Here is an 11895-nt window from a genome sequence, read left to right on the forward strand (position 1 = left end):
AGTATATACATGAGAAGTGAGTTGATTCCACCAAATTTGATGGAATGAATTTATGATGCATTACTTCATTAAGCATAGAGTGATTCCACAAACCAAACACACCATAAAACACACCATAAGTGTTTGTGGATCCGCAGCAGTTTTTGATAGATTTTAAAAAACTGAAACAAACATGCCCATAGACCCACCTATGACGACCGGACCTACCGTCCTTTTGTGCTGCGTGTCGTGTCATCGTGTGTGTGATGTAAAAAGAAAAAAAAAGAAGAAGAAGCAGGTCAGATTGGAAAAAGGCGTCGTCTAAGGCACGAGGCGCTTTATGGGGACTGCACGATTAGGCGATGCTCACATGCTGCTGGTCTAGAGGTTTGGTAAACGTAAGATCTGGCTCAGGCCTCAGCACATGCTCCAGTGTTTCTTTTCTGAGACTGCACGGCCGGCGGCCACACCAGGCAACTGAACCTAGCCTCAGCTCCTGGAAACGGGATTAGCGTCAATTTCCAGAGACCTAGCATGATATTGCCCCCATGATCATTTGGCGATGGTAATTACAGAGATACAGAGAGAGAGAGAGAGAGAGAGAGAGAGAGAGAGAGAGAGAGGACAGAGGGAGGCAAAATGGAGCAGCAAGAGAGAGCAGGGAGGAGGACCCAGGGCACAAAATCTCTCTTTCACTCGCTCACCATCGCGTATTTTTCACCTACGAAAAAACTAACCAACCACGTATCATCAATTCATCATCCATGTGAGGTGTGGCAAAACAAAAACGAGGACGACGGGGGGGAGAAGCTACACAGAGAGGGTAGAAGCGCGCTCATTTCATCTCGAGGCTTCTGAAGTCGAGCATGGCGGTCCTGAGCCCGAGGAAGCTGCTGCTGCTGCACTTGCAGTCCGCGGTCCTGGGGAGCCCCAGGCTGCAGCCGAAGCAGAGCCCGGCCTCCCGCTTCACCGCCGGTCTCACTCTCATCGCAGCCTCCTCCATCTCCTCCTCCTCCTGGCACGGCGGGCTGATGCAGAGGTCCAGGTTGAGGTCGGGGCACTTGAGCGGCCTCTTCCCCTGGCCCCACTCGCCGGCGGGGTGGCTGTGGCTCTGGCTCTGGCTCTGCCGGTCGCGGCCGACGACCATCGTCGCCTTGTTGCGCTCCTCCTCCTCCTCCAGCCGGAAGACGGCGCCCTTCTTATCATCACGGGCAGCGGCGGCCACCTCCGTCTCGAACGATATGGTGATGTTGGACGCGTGGTGCTCCGTGACCGGGCGGTGCGTCACCGGGTCGATCCCCCTGCTCAGCAGCTTCCTCCGGATGTGCGTGTTCCAGTAGTTCTTGATCTCGTTGTCCGTCCTGCCGGGCAGCCTTCCGGCGATCAGGGACCACCTGCACGTAACGTACCCGGCCAGTTTAGGAAACGAAACGAATGACGAGGGGTAGGAGGGAGAGGGAGAGGCGCGCGGCGGCCCTACTTGTTGCCGAGGACGCTGTGCAGCTTGACGATGAGCTCGTCCTCCTCCTCCGTGAAGTTGCCGCGCTTGAGGTCGGGGCGGAGGTAGTTGATCCAGCGGAGGCGGCAGCTCTTGCCGCAGCGCAGGAGGCCGGCGGCCTTGGGCAGCGAGCGCCAGCACCCCTCGCCGTGCGCCCTGATGTGCGCGACCAGGCGCTCGTCCTCCTCCTTGGTCCACGCGCCCTTGTTGGTGTGCGCCTTCTCGCAGCACGGCGACCTCCCCATGGCGAGCGGGCGGGCGACCGACGCTGTTGCCAGCAACCCTGGCTGCTTTTGTATCGTCCTTTTGCCGCCGCCGGTCTCGCCTCTCGGTGGGTTGCGGCAGTGGAGGTTGTTGTTGCTGCTGCTGCTGTGAGGTGCGAGCGCCAGGCCAAGGCCAAGGGTGTGTGGGTGAAGCGGGGCTGGATTTTATAGATAGGCATAGGCACTTGACTGAGGAATCGCGGGAGGGTAGGTCTTCTAGAGAGCTGAGTTGGTGGGTGGTAGCGGTAGGACTCCCCCACGGCCCCACCCCAGCTCATCACTGCCACTGAGTTTCGCAAAGAGGACGCCGGGGGCCGTGACCCGTGGAACGGGAACTCCGGCGGTTAGGTGTAAAGTGAGGTAAGCGACAACCACCGTGTGTGCTTGTGCTGATGGATGGATGCCTACCACTCTCCCACCACCACCACCACCACGCTGGACGCGCGCTGTTTTAACAGCTAATTAACCGCACCGCCACCGCCGCCCCTGACGCAAACCTGTTCCTGATTTGATTACGGCGATAGATGGATTAGGTTCGTCTCCCTTTTTCCTGTCGCTGATGTCGATCTGCCAGGCCCCCACCCCCACCCCGTGAAACACGTATGCCCTGCACAGGAGGTAAACATGAGGAATACACACGCATGGCGGTCCCTAAACAACACCAGATGATTCAGTTCAGTACAGTTTGGTCAGACCAGCAGGTCCATGCAGGTAGTTGTTTGTAATCCTCGGGCACTGCTACGTCGACACGAAAATGATTTCTGGTGTACACTAAGACAGAGTAGCAGTTGTACACGAGTCATTCATGTACCTTACATTTCTCTTTTTTTTAAAAATAAAATAAAAGCAGCCTGACCTCACCAGCTGAGCTCTACTCATCTTGACACCCTCGCCCCGCTTTGTTAACAAGGCAGATGTTTTCGGTGTACACACAACAAACCCATACGCTCATAAACCTGCACTAAAAAAATGTAAAAAAAAAACAGGACAGGGTCACCCCCAAATCATGGACTTCCCTTCCCAGCTTGTTCATTCATTCCTGGATAAAATAGAGCGGTTCGGAACTGGCGTCTGGCGCCGCTTAAACGAATTGTTATTGGGCCCACCCACTCTTTTTTTCTTCTAGATTGATTAATGTTGTTTCCAGAATCGTACGTATCGTCACATTCTGATCAACCTACCTCCATGTTTTATAGTGCTCTCTCACACAGGCTAGCTCACCTGTCTCTGGTCAAACCAAGATTTTTTTTAAAAAAAAATCACCGAAACGCATTACTACTACTCTCCAGCATCTGTACTTACTTTATCTTTCCGCGACAGGGCAGGCAGATCGGAATGGACGTCGTATTTATACAGGGCCAGGCCAATCGATCGACACGGCGATGATAACCGGACGTTATCTGTGATTCCTTAATGATAGACCATCTAGGATCAGGTCCTTCTCCACTTCCTTTTATTTGTTATTAATAATAAACACGTGCACTGACTCTCTGTCGCAGCATCGCTCGTTGACTACTAGTATAGCCGAATTTATCTCATATGCTTATGATTATTTTCGATAAAAAAAAGAAAGAACATGATACATTCCGCACTGCTAAAAGCATACGAAATTATATATGACTCACTCCGCGAGGTGGGACCATCAACTGTTACTACTACTTGTTAGGAGAAACTTGCATGTCCGCGAGCGACGAAACGAAACCCAGCTGCCTACCTAATATATTCGTTTCGGGGATGGTTACCAAACTATGGACCGTTTCTAGTTGGCCGGGGGCGCAAGGAGAGGAAATAATCCGGAAGCCATTAGTTCTGGTTGGGGCCAGAATGGTTGGGACTCCGCACTCCACGATGGTCCTCCCGTATGCACTGTTTCTGTTTCTGGTGTGCGTCTCCCTTCTATCTTTCCTCTTGTCGTTGAGTGATCGTAGCTCCAGATCTAACTCCAATTTCTGTTCTTTTTGTGTGTGTGTGTGTGTGTGTGTGTGTGGATGGGAAGGATAGTTGGTTTAGTACCTAGATTTCTTGCTGATTTGAGACATGCCGGTATGGGTCTATTCAGATAAAAATCAATGAAAAACTGAGCATTTCATAACAGATAGATGAACAGTGCGTTTTTTTAAAAATAAATAAACAAACAGATAGATGTAGCAGTTTATAACAATTGACAGTATAAGAAAATACAACATCTACGACAAGAGGCGTGTTTGAAACCTAGCAATCCAACAATCGCGGGCCAGAGTGTTAGGCATCAAATTGATTTACCACTCAGTTCTTCAATATTTGTGCATGGCCCTGGGAGAGAACTGAGTGGTAAATCAATTTGATGTCCACTGACTAGAAATCGAGCTTAAGTCCTGTCAGTTTGTTACCGGTTGATTTAATAAGTTTTTAATAGCCCCTTCGTTTGTTTGCTGCGCTTAGCTATAGCTAGTAAACAACTTCAATTGTACCTTACTCACCATCCTGGCTAGCAGCAGGAGTGCAATCCCTGACCGACGCGCTGGCATCATGACTTTTTGTTAGCTAAATGGTAGGCACTGGTTCTAGAAAGTATGAAGTCAGGCAAGAGGAAGGTAGGGAAATGGTTTGTAGTTGAGACGTGGTGTTGGTTATGTGCATTAGTTCTACCTTCCACTTTCTCAGCCACACACTTGTGGTGCAAGCTGGGCTGTTTTTGGTTGGGGGGAAGGAGAAAGAAGGTAAGGGGAGAAGAGGTGGGTAGGGGTTTGCTGTCGTCTCTTCAGGAAAGTCACGGGCAAAATCACCATCCCCACGAGACGGCAGGCACAGACACGAATGACACTTATTCCAACTCGCTCTTTGTTTCCCCTGCCTACCTACATGCCCCATATAGGCCTGCATATAAAGCTCCCCAACTCCCTCCATGCATCATTCTTTTCAACCTTAATCTTCTCTCTTACCTACCAGACTACCAATCCTCGCATTGTTTAGTGCGATTGCCTATAAGATTAGGTGCAAGAACCAGATCTGGGAGTTTTAATCTATAAGGGGGTGTTTGGTTTGAGAAATCATTCCATCCAAAATGAGGTGGTGCATCATGAATCCATTCCTCAAATTTGGTGGAATGACCTCAATCCTCATATTAGTACTAACTAATTAACTATGAGGAATAAGGTGGTGATAGATCAACTCATCCCAATCCACAAACCAAACAAAAAAGTGAGGAGTGAGAAGATGATGGACTAGCCCATCCCTCAAACCAAACACACTATAAACTTATTGCCCAGATTAACGTTTGACCACATAATCATCTAATTAGTGCTGTTATTCTAGGATGACTAGAAAACCTTCAACGCTAGTACATTGCCCGACGACCAGAGACTTTGACTTGTCTTTTGAATAAGTCGAACAACATAAGGTCGAATAGAAACCTATGCCCTATATCCATTCATATAATTCCAAATCAGAGTTCAATCGTGAATCAATGCAAACAATCCTTCATCGTCGGAGATTCGGTGTGAAGACATAAATAGATAAAGAACTCCATGAACTTGGGCCCATTAATGAAAAGACGCTGTTCTAAAAATTTGGCATTCTAGCATGTTTAAAAGTTTTATTTCTTTTCTTTTTCTTAAAATTTTAAAAATAAAGTTTAATCTATTTATTTACTTTTTTTAAAAAAAAGAGTTTAATTTGTTTAGTGAAGGTGATAATATTTTTGTATTTCAGCAGTTGTTATATTAATTAGCATCATAGACTCAAAATGCCTGTTGCTCTTGTTCACCTAACATTTCTGGTTTGCCGTATTAGAAGCACTCAAGTTTTGAAACAGTGCTTACAACCAACAAAATATCATGCTTACCCTGTTCCATGAGCCCCTTTTCTTAGTGCATCCACATCCACCAAAAGATGACAAAAAACCTTTCATATGCTCCTTTGACTCTGTCTGAATGTGTGAGCCGGTGGATTTCTGCAAAGAAAGAAACAAAATCAAGATTCCACTACATACCCTATTTCAATTTTTTCAAAGAACTACCTTCAAATTAAAACAAAAAATGTTTTGATATATTTAGTTTTCCAGGGGATGTAATTTCTGTAATACAAGACAACACCTTCAGCTTATACCGAGTTAATGGCTAACTGCAGTGGCGGACCTAGAAAAATTCAGGGGCCTGGGCGAGTTAGAATGTGCACAATTGTTGCCCTTGCTAAACTTATTTTGCTCATAGAATATGTATAGTTACTGTATATAAACATCCATTTGAGCCCGGGCAGCCACCCGGGGTCGCCGGGCGGTGAGTCCGCCACTGACTAACTGGATGTAGTGTTATTTGGTCTGCTAAAGAGGATCAAGTTGTACAACTCCATCAACTTGACAAGGTTATCATCAAAATTGAAGTATAACACAACATACAAATGTAGTTTACCTAGGGATGTAATTTCTGTAAATACATCACTTTTGGTCGATACTGAGCTATTGTCTTATTGAATAATTGAATCGTTTCATTTTTAGATGTGGTGCTATTCGGTCTGTTGGAGAGGATCACTTGTTTAACTCTATCAACTTAATAAATTATCAACCAAAACTGAAATATAACTTAACATAGTTTTTACCAGGGGATGTAGTTTCTGTAAATACTACACCCATGACTGATACTGAGTTACTGACTAATTGGATGTGTTGTTTGATCTGCTGAAGAGGATCAAGTTTTACAACTCCATCAACTCCATAGAACATTGCAACCAACTGAAACTGAAATACGACCATACGACGAACCCTAAACCCTAAACAACAACAACAAAACCTTTTAGCCCCAAGCAGGTTGCAGTAGGCTAGAGTTGAAACCCAATAGAAACCACAAGTCAAGGTTCAGACACATGAATAGCTATGTTCCATGTAAATCTTTGGATATATTTTAGTCTTTTAAGTTCTTTTACTATCTTTTTCTATATCAACTTCGGCCTTCTGTTGCCTCTATTGTTGCTATCGTGTCTTAGATCAAGATGTGTGCTAGAGCTTATGAAGGACTCTGTTGCAAACCATCTCAACCGGTATTGGACAAGCTTTTCTTCGATTGGTGCTACCTCTAGTCTATCATGTATATCATCGTTCAAACTTGATCCCTTCTTATATGGCAACAAATCCAACAACATACACATTTCCGCAACACTTATCTATTGAACATGTCGTCTTTTTATAGGCCAACATCTTGTACCATACAACATTGCATGTTTAATTATTTATTATTGTCCTATAAAATTTGACTTTTAGTTCCTGTAATACCCTCTTGTCACATAGAATATCAGATGTTTGACGCCACTTCATCCATCCTAGTTTGATTTTATCGCTAACATAATAAGAATACAGGAAACACTAATGAAATCAGAGATGTAAGCATCACCAAGGTTTGAATTTGGACCACTTACAGCGGTGCAAACTGAACATCATCATGCTGGTGCCTTTTTTACAGATTATCCCTATTATGATTCACACAGGAATGAGTCGTTAATCCATTTGGTTTGGTGTCCATGCCCATAAAATCACAACACAGGTAGCACTGCCTTAGATAGACTTTAATAAACCTGAAATATCCGTCTTGTATCAGAAATTTTGATCTAAGGCGTCTCTCTTAAATTTATCTAAGGGGCAGCAATCCATAAAGTAAACAAGGTTTCTAAAAATATAAGGCGATTGGCAATATAGAATACACAAAAAAAAAACACCGACGCCCCGTTTGGATCATTAGAATTGTTTCTAAAAATATAAGGCGATTGACAATATAGAATATAAAAAAACACAGACGCCCCGTTTGGATCATTAGAATTAAATTCCATTATAATAATAGTAATTTAGGCATATATTAATTAAGCTAATTCGGGTTTATGCAAAATATTAGCAAGACGTCAGAGACATTTATGTACTACATTTTTATTATAGAAGAGTGAGTCGAAGAGAGTTTTGTAAGTTATAGAGTAGAAACAAATTCTACTAATATATAAAATCATTTCCATCCTCCACTCTATGAATTTTGAGAGACTTATATCTGAACTTTGAAAAATGGTGGAATGTCAAATTTCAAGCTAAATATATTACTTTATTAAGTGAATTCCAATTCTCTAAAATGAAAGGATCCAAAAGTCCCGTGATATGCTTCTTCTTATTTGGCACATTATTCAATGAAGATACCCTAGCCCCCACTCATGTAGGAGCCTCTAGCACTGGGTCTGCTCTATTTTTATTTAATGAAGGTACACTGGTATTATCGAAGTGTATTATACCAACAAATGCAAATTTATGGAGAAACTAGAAGAAAAGAACAGCATGCTATAGTTATGTGATAAAAAAGGACTGTAGGTTATAGCCATAAGCTATCCAGGTTATATAGCATTGTATAGAGTTGTCATCTACTCCCTCCGGTATCACAATTCTTGTCGTCCTGTAGATGTAGCCAATTTCAAAATTGAAGTCGTTCTGGAGTTTTCGCTCTATGCTAGACCAAATAGCTCCTGCGCGGCGTGGCAACGCTTAAACCAAACCCGAGGCAAAAAAAATGGTTTTGTGGGGCTTTGAACCCACTACTGGAGCCTTCAGCACAGCAAAGACAACCAAGTGGATAGGCATGCAGTTGTGAGTTGTGACTGAACTGGACCCAACGCCTTTTTAATAGAGGCATGCACGGGAAAATTACATGCAATTAATCACTCTTGGTATCACAAATGGTGTCCTAAACGACCTTAATTTTGAGTATGGAGGGAGTACATTAGATGAGTCACATTGACATACAACTGCTAGACAACCACAATACAAGAAACTTGCTCAGAAATTTGGTTCACACATATACCTCCCAAACTACCACTGTATCATAAACGTGTGCACATAACTGTGACAATCCCATCTATAAATTGCTACAGCAGAGCATTATGTGGGAACCATTGTATACTGGGCAAAAATTAGAACACTAGCATATAGGATCAATTAGGAGAGTAAAATGGTGTAACTAGCGTGGACTTCGAAAGAGAACTGCAGTTCATCCAACACGACAAGTTAACAACATATAGAAATGCAGCATAAAAACTTGTCTATTGCCTCTAAAGTAATGAGAGATGTAAGCATCGCCGAGATTTGCACTTCGACCACTTACATCGCGTGTCGCTGCAGCCTTTTGTTCAAAAGCGCTTCGGCATTTCGTCAAACATCAAGCCGGCCACCACCACAGACGCGCGCACCACCAGGCCAGATGTAACAGTACCTGGTGGCACACGTCCGCAACCTCCATCGGCATTAAGAAAAGTTCGCCGTAACCCGCAAAACGGGCACCGCGCGTCCGCGCCGACCGAACCCAGCTCCAGCCGCGGCGGCGCCCGCAAGCGCCGAGACGAAAGCAATGCGACAACAAACTCCACGGAACTCATTCAACAACAAAGACAGGCACACGATGACACGAGTCGATAAAGCATGGCCCATTATGTGTCGGGCCGGTTCACAAAGAGGTAGTGGGCTGGAACAGGTGAGGTCAGAATAGAATGGAAGAAGAGGCCCAGGAACTCCCAACGGCTAGCTCTCCCAAACGGCTAGCTCTCCAACGGTCGGACCCTCAAACAGATTCATATATCTGCTGCGGAATCCAATGCCTCCTGCTACCAGCGTACTGCCACGGCTCCGCTTTCCCGTCAACTCCCTGTTGCTCTGCTGCACAGCAATCGCCTCGTTTCATAGTAAGGAGGAGGAGGTTGAGGCGAAGATGATGCAGCAGATGCAGCAGGAGCAGTGGAACGCCGCCGCCGCGGGGCTCCTCCGGCCGACCAAGTCGGCGCCCTGCTCGCCCATCAAGCCAGCGGCGGCGGCGGCCATGCTGCGGACCCACTCCGACTCCTTCCACGTCGCGCACAAGGTGCCCGTCGGCGACACGCCCTACGTGAGAGCCAAGCGCGTCCAGGTAAGTGTATGCGTTCATGCGTTTCCTTATTTCTTCCCGGGGATGGACTGGGTTCGATTCGATCTGGTTTGGATTTCCTCTGCGGCGGTGCAGCTGGTGGACAAGGATCCAGAGAAGGCGATCGCTCTGTTCTGGAGTGCGATCAACGCCGGCGACCGCGTTGACAGCGCGCTCAAGGACATGGCCATCGTGATGAAGCAGCAGAACCGCGCCGAGGAGGCCATCGAGGCCATCAAGTCGCTGCGAAGCCGATGCTCCGACCAGGCGCAGGAGTCCCTCGACAACATCCTCCTCGATCTCTACAAGGTTCGTGCTCGTCCTTCGTCTACCTTTTGTGCACGTATGTGTGTTAACATTCATGCCTCTGAGACGGTATTAAATTTAAATGCGCTCTTGCTGCTGTCTTGATGCGCAGAGATGCGGGCGGCTGGACGACCAAATCTCGCTGCTCAAGCACAAGTTGCAGCGGATCCACCAGGGCCACGCCTTCAATGGCAAGCGGACCAAAACGGCTCGCTCTCAGGGCCGCAAGTTCCAGGTCACTCTCGAACAAGAAGCCACCAGGCTCCTTGTAAGTGCACTCATTTCTCATAATTTCTTGCTGAACAAAGCTTAAATCCAACTCAAATACTTGGCCACTCCAGGCCTCCAGCTTTAAATTCATACATTCAACAACTCAAGTGCTCAATCTTTGTTCGCTGGTGATCAATCTTGTTGTGCAGGGCAATCTGGGATGGGCGCTGATGCAGAAGGAGAACTACACAGAGGCGGAGGGGGCGTACCGTCGTGCGCTGCTCATCGGGCCGGACAACAACAAGATGTGCAATCTGGGCATCTGCCTCATGAAGCAGGGCCGCGTGCTCGAGGCCAAGGATGTGCTCAAGCAGGTACGCCCCGCGGGGGTCGATGGTCTGCGCGGTGCCGACTCTCACCTCAAGGCCTACGAGCGAGCGCAAGAGATGCTGCGGGACCTCGAGACCAAGCTCGTCGGCCGCCCGCGCGCTGACCAGCTCGACACGAACTGGCTCTACGATGCGCTGCTGCTGGGATCGTCCTCGAGCATCTGGCAGCCGCAGCCGTGCATCGACCATTTGCTGCCACCTCCGGCTCCGGCATCAATCCCAGCCCTGGCCCCGGCGCCGCGCGACCACTTCGCCGATGAAAACGCCGGACTCAGCAAGAAGCTGGCGGCGCTCCAGGCGAACATGCTTAATGTGGACGCGCAGCCCTTCTACTCTCTGCGGGTGCCGCCGCTTGCAGCGAAGCCTCATAACACGCTGCCTCAGCAGAAGCCACATAGCACGCTGCCTCAGCAGCAGCAGCAGAAGAAGAAGCCAGCTCCTGTCCATGATCCCTTGGGCAACCTGAAGAGGACACGGTCCAGCAATTGCATGGACAAGGCAGGAGCAGTGGTGGACAAGGCGCAAAGCATCGACGAGAACAGCGGCAGGAGGAAGTCGCTCTCAGCTGAGGACAGATGGCCAGAGCTGCCCGACCACAGCGCGTTCGACGAGGCCCTCGTCGCGGATATCCTGGGCCCGGTGTTCGACGACAAACCAACAGCTGCTGGAACTAACGGCCACGGCAAGCTGCCGGCGAGCTGCGACACGAGCCCAGCAGCGAAGGAGAAGATCAGCAAGAGGCTGAGGATCTTCCAGGACATCACAAAGACAGTGAACAATTTCTGATTCGGTTTCGGTTTTCTTCACGTTCCTACTCACAACAGGCAGGCTCGAGGTGGCGATACACAGAGAAGGAGAAAGAGCTTGTTCTCCTGAGAGCTCCTGTCTGGCAACTAAATTAAACAGGGATTCTATTCAGTTTAAATTTAATGCTGATTTTGATTCAATTTATTAACACCAAAATAACAGCTGATTCTTTTTCCACGAGGCTCTCCTTGTAATAGAACTATAGAAGTGGGCTGCTGCATCTCGTTCTAATTTCGTTTCTTTTGAATAACAAAAAGTTCATTTATAATCCCGTGACTCATCTGTTGTTTTTTATTTTCACTGCAATCGTGTATTAGCTAGCATTGCAGCTTGCGTACCTGTTAATCGATGGAATTGATCGCATCAATTGAAAATGACAGCCTTATCTATTTGGCCAATACTTCACAGTGTCTCACGACGCTCTATTTGATTTATCTATTTGGCCAATACTTTACAGTGTCTCGTGACGCTCTATTTGTTCAGTGAAAATAGAGCGTCGTGAGACACTGTGAAGTATTGGCCAAATAGATAAATCATTTTCGCAGATT

General features: G+C 47.1%; 2 protein-coding genes across 3 annotated transcripts; one reads left to right on the forward strand and one right to left on the reverse strand.

Annotated features, from left to right (window-relative positions):
- Nucleotides 1-487: 487 nt before the first annotated feature.
- LOC100037768 (transcription factor MYB31) lies at nucleotides 488-9169 on the reverse strand. Of its 2 annotated transcripts, XM_035964451.1 has the most exons (3): nucleotides 8844-9169; nucleotides 1460-5671; nucleotides 488-1373 (listed from the first exon to the last, which is right to left on the reverse strand). In XM_035964451.1, the coding sequence occupies exons 2-3, from the start codon at nucleotides 1720-1722 to the stop codon at nucleotides 815-817; spliced, it is 822 nt and encodes a 273-aa protein (XP_035820344.1). In that variant the 5' UTR covers nucleotides 1723-5671; nucleotides 8844-9169; the 3' UTR covers nucleotides 488-814. The 2 variants fall into 2 exon arrangements, with proteins under 2 accessions (XP_035820344.1, NP_001105949.2); NM_001112479.2 differs by lacking the exon at nucleotides 8844-9169 and having other exon boundaries at nucleotides 490-1373; nucleotides 1460-1878.
- A 181-nt stretch (nucleotides 9170-9350) lies between these two features.
- LOC100384832 (uncharacterized) lies at nucleotides 9351-11611 on the forward strand. Its single transcript, NM_001177269.1, has 4 exons — nucleotides 9351-9638; nucleotides 9732-9944; nucleotides 10054-10209; nucleotides 10361-11611. Exons 1-4 carry the CDS (start codon nucleotides 9444-9446, stop codon nucleotides 11324-11326), a joined length of 1530 nt encoding a protein of 509 aa, NP_001170740.1. The 5' UTR covers nucleotides 9351-9443; the 3' UTR covers nucleotides 11327-11611.
- Nucleotides 11612-11895: the final 284 nt, after the last annotated feature.

The sequence above is a fragment of the Zea mays genome, chromosome 2 (genome assembly GCF_902167145.1).
Source record: "Zea mays cultivar B73 chromosome 2, Zm-B73-REFERENCE-NAM-5.0, whole genome shotgun sequence".
In the NCBI taxonomy this organism is placed as follows: Eukaryota; Viridiplantae; Streptophyta; class Magnoliopsida; order Poales; family Poaceae; genus Zea; species Zea mays.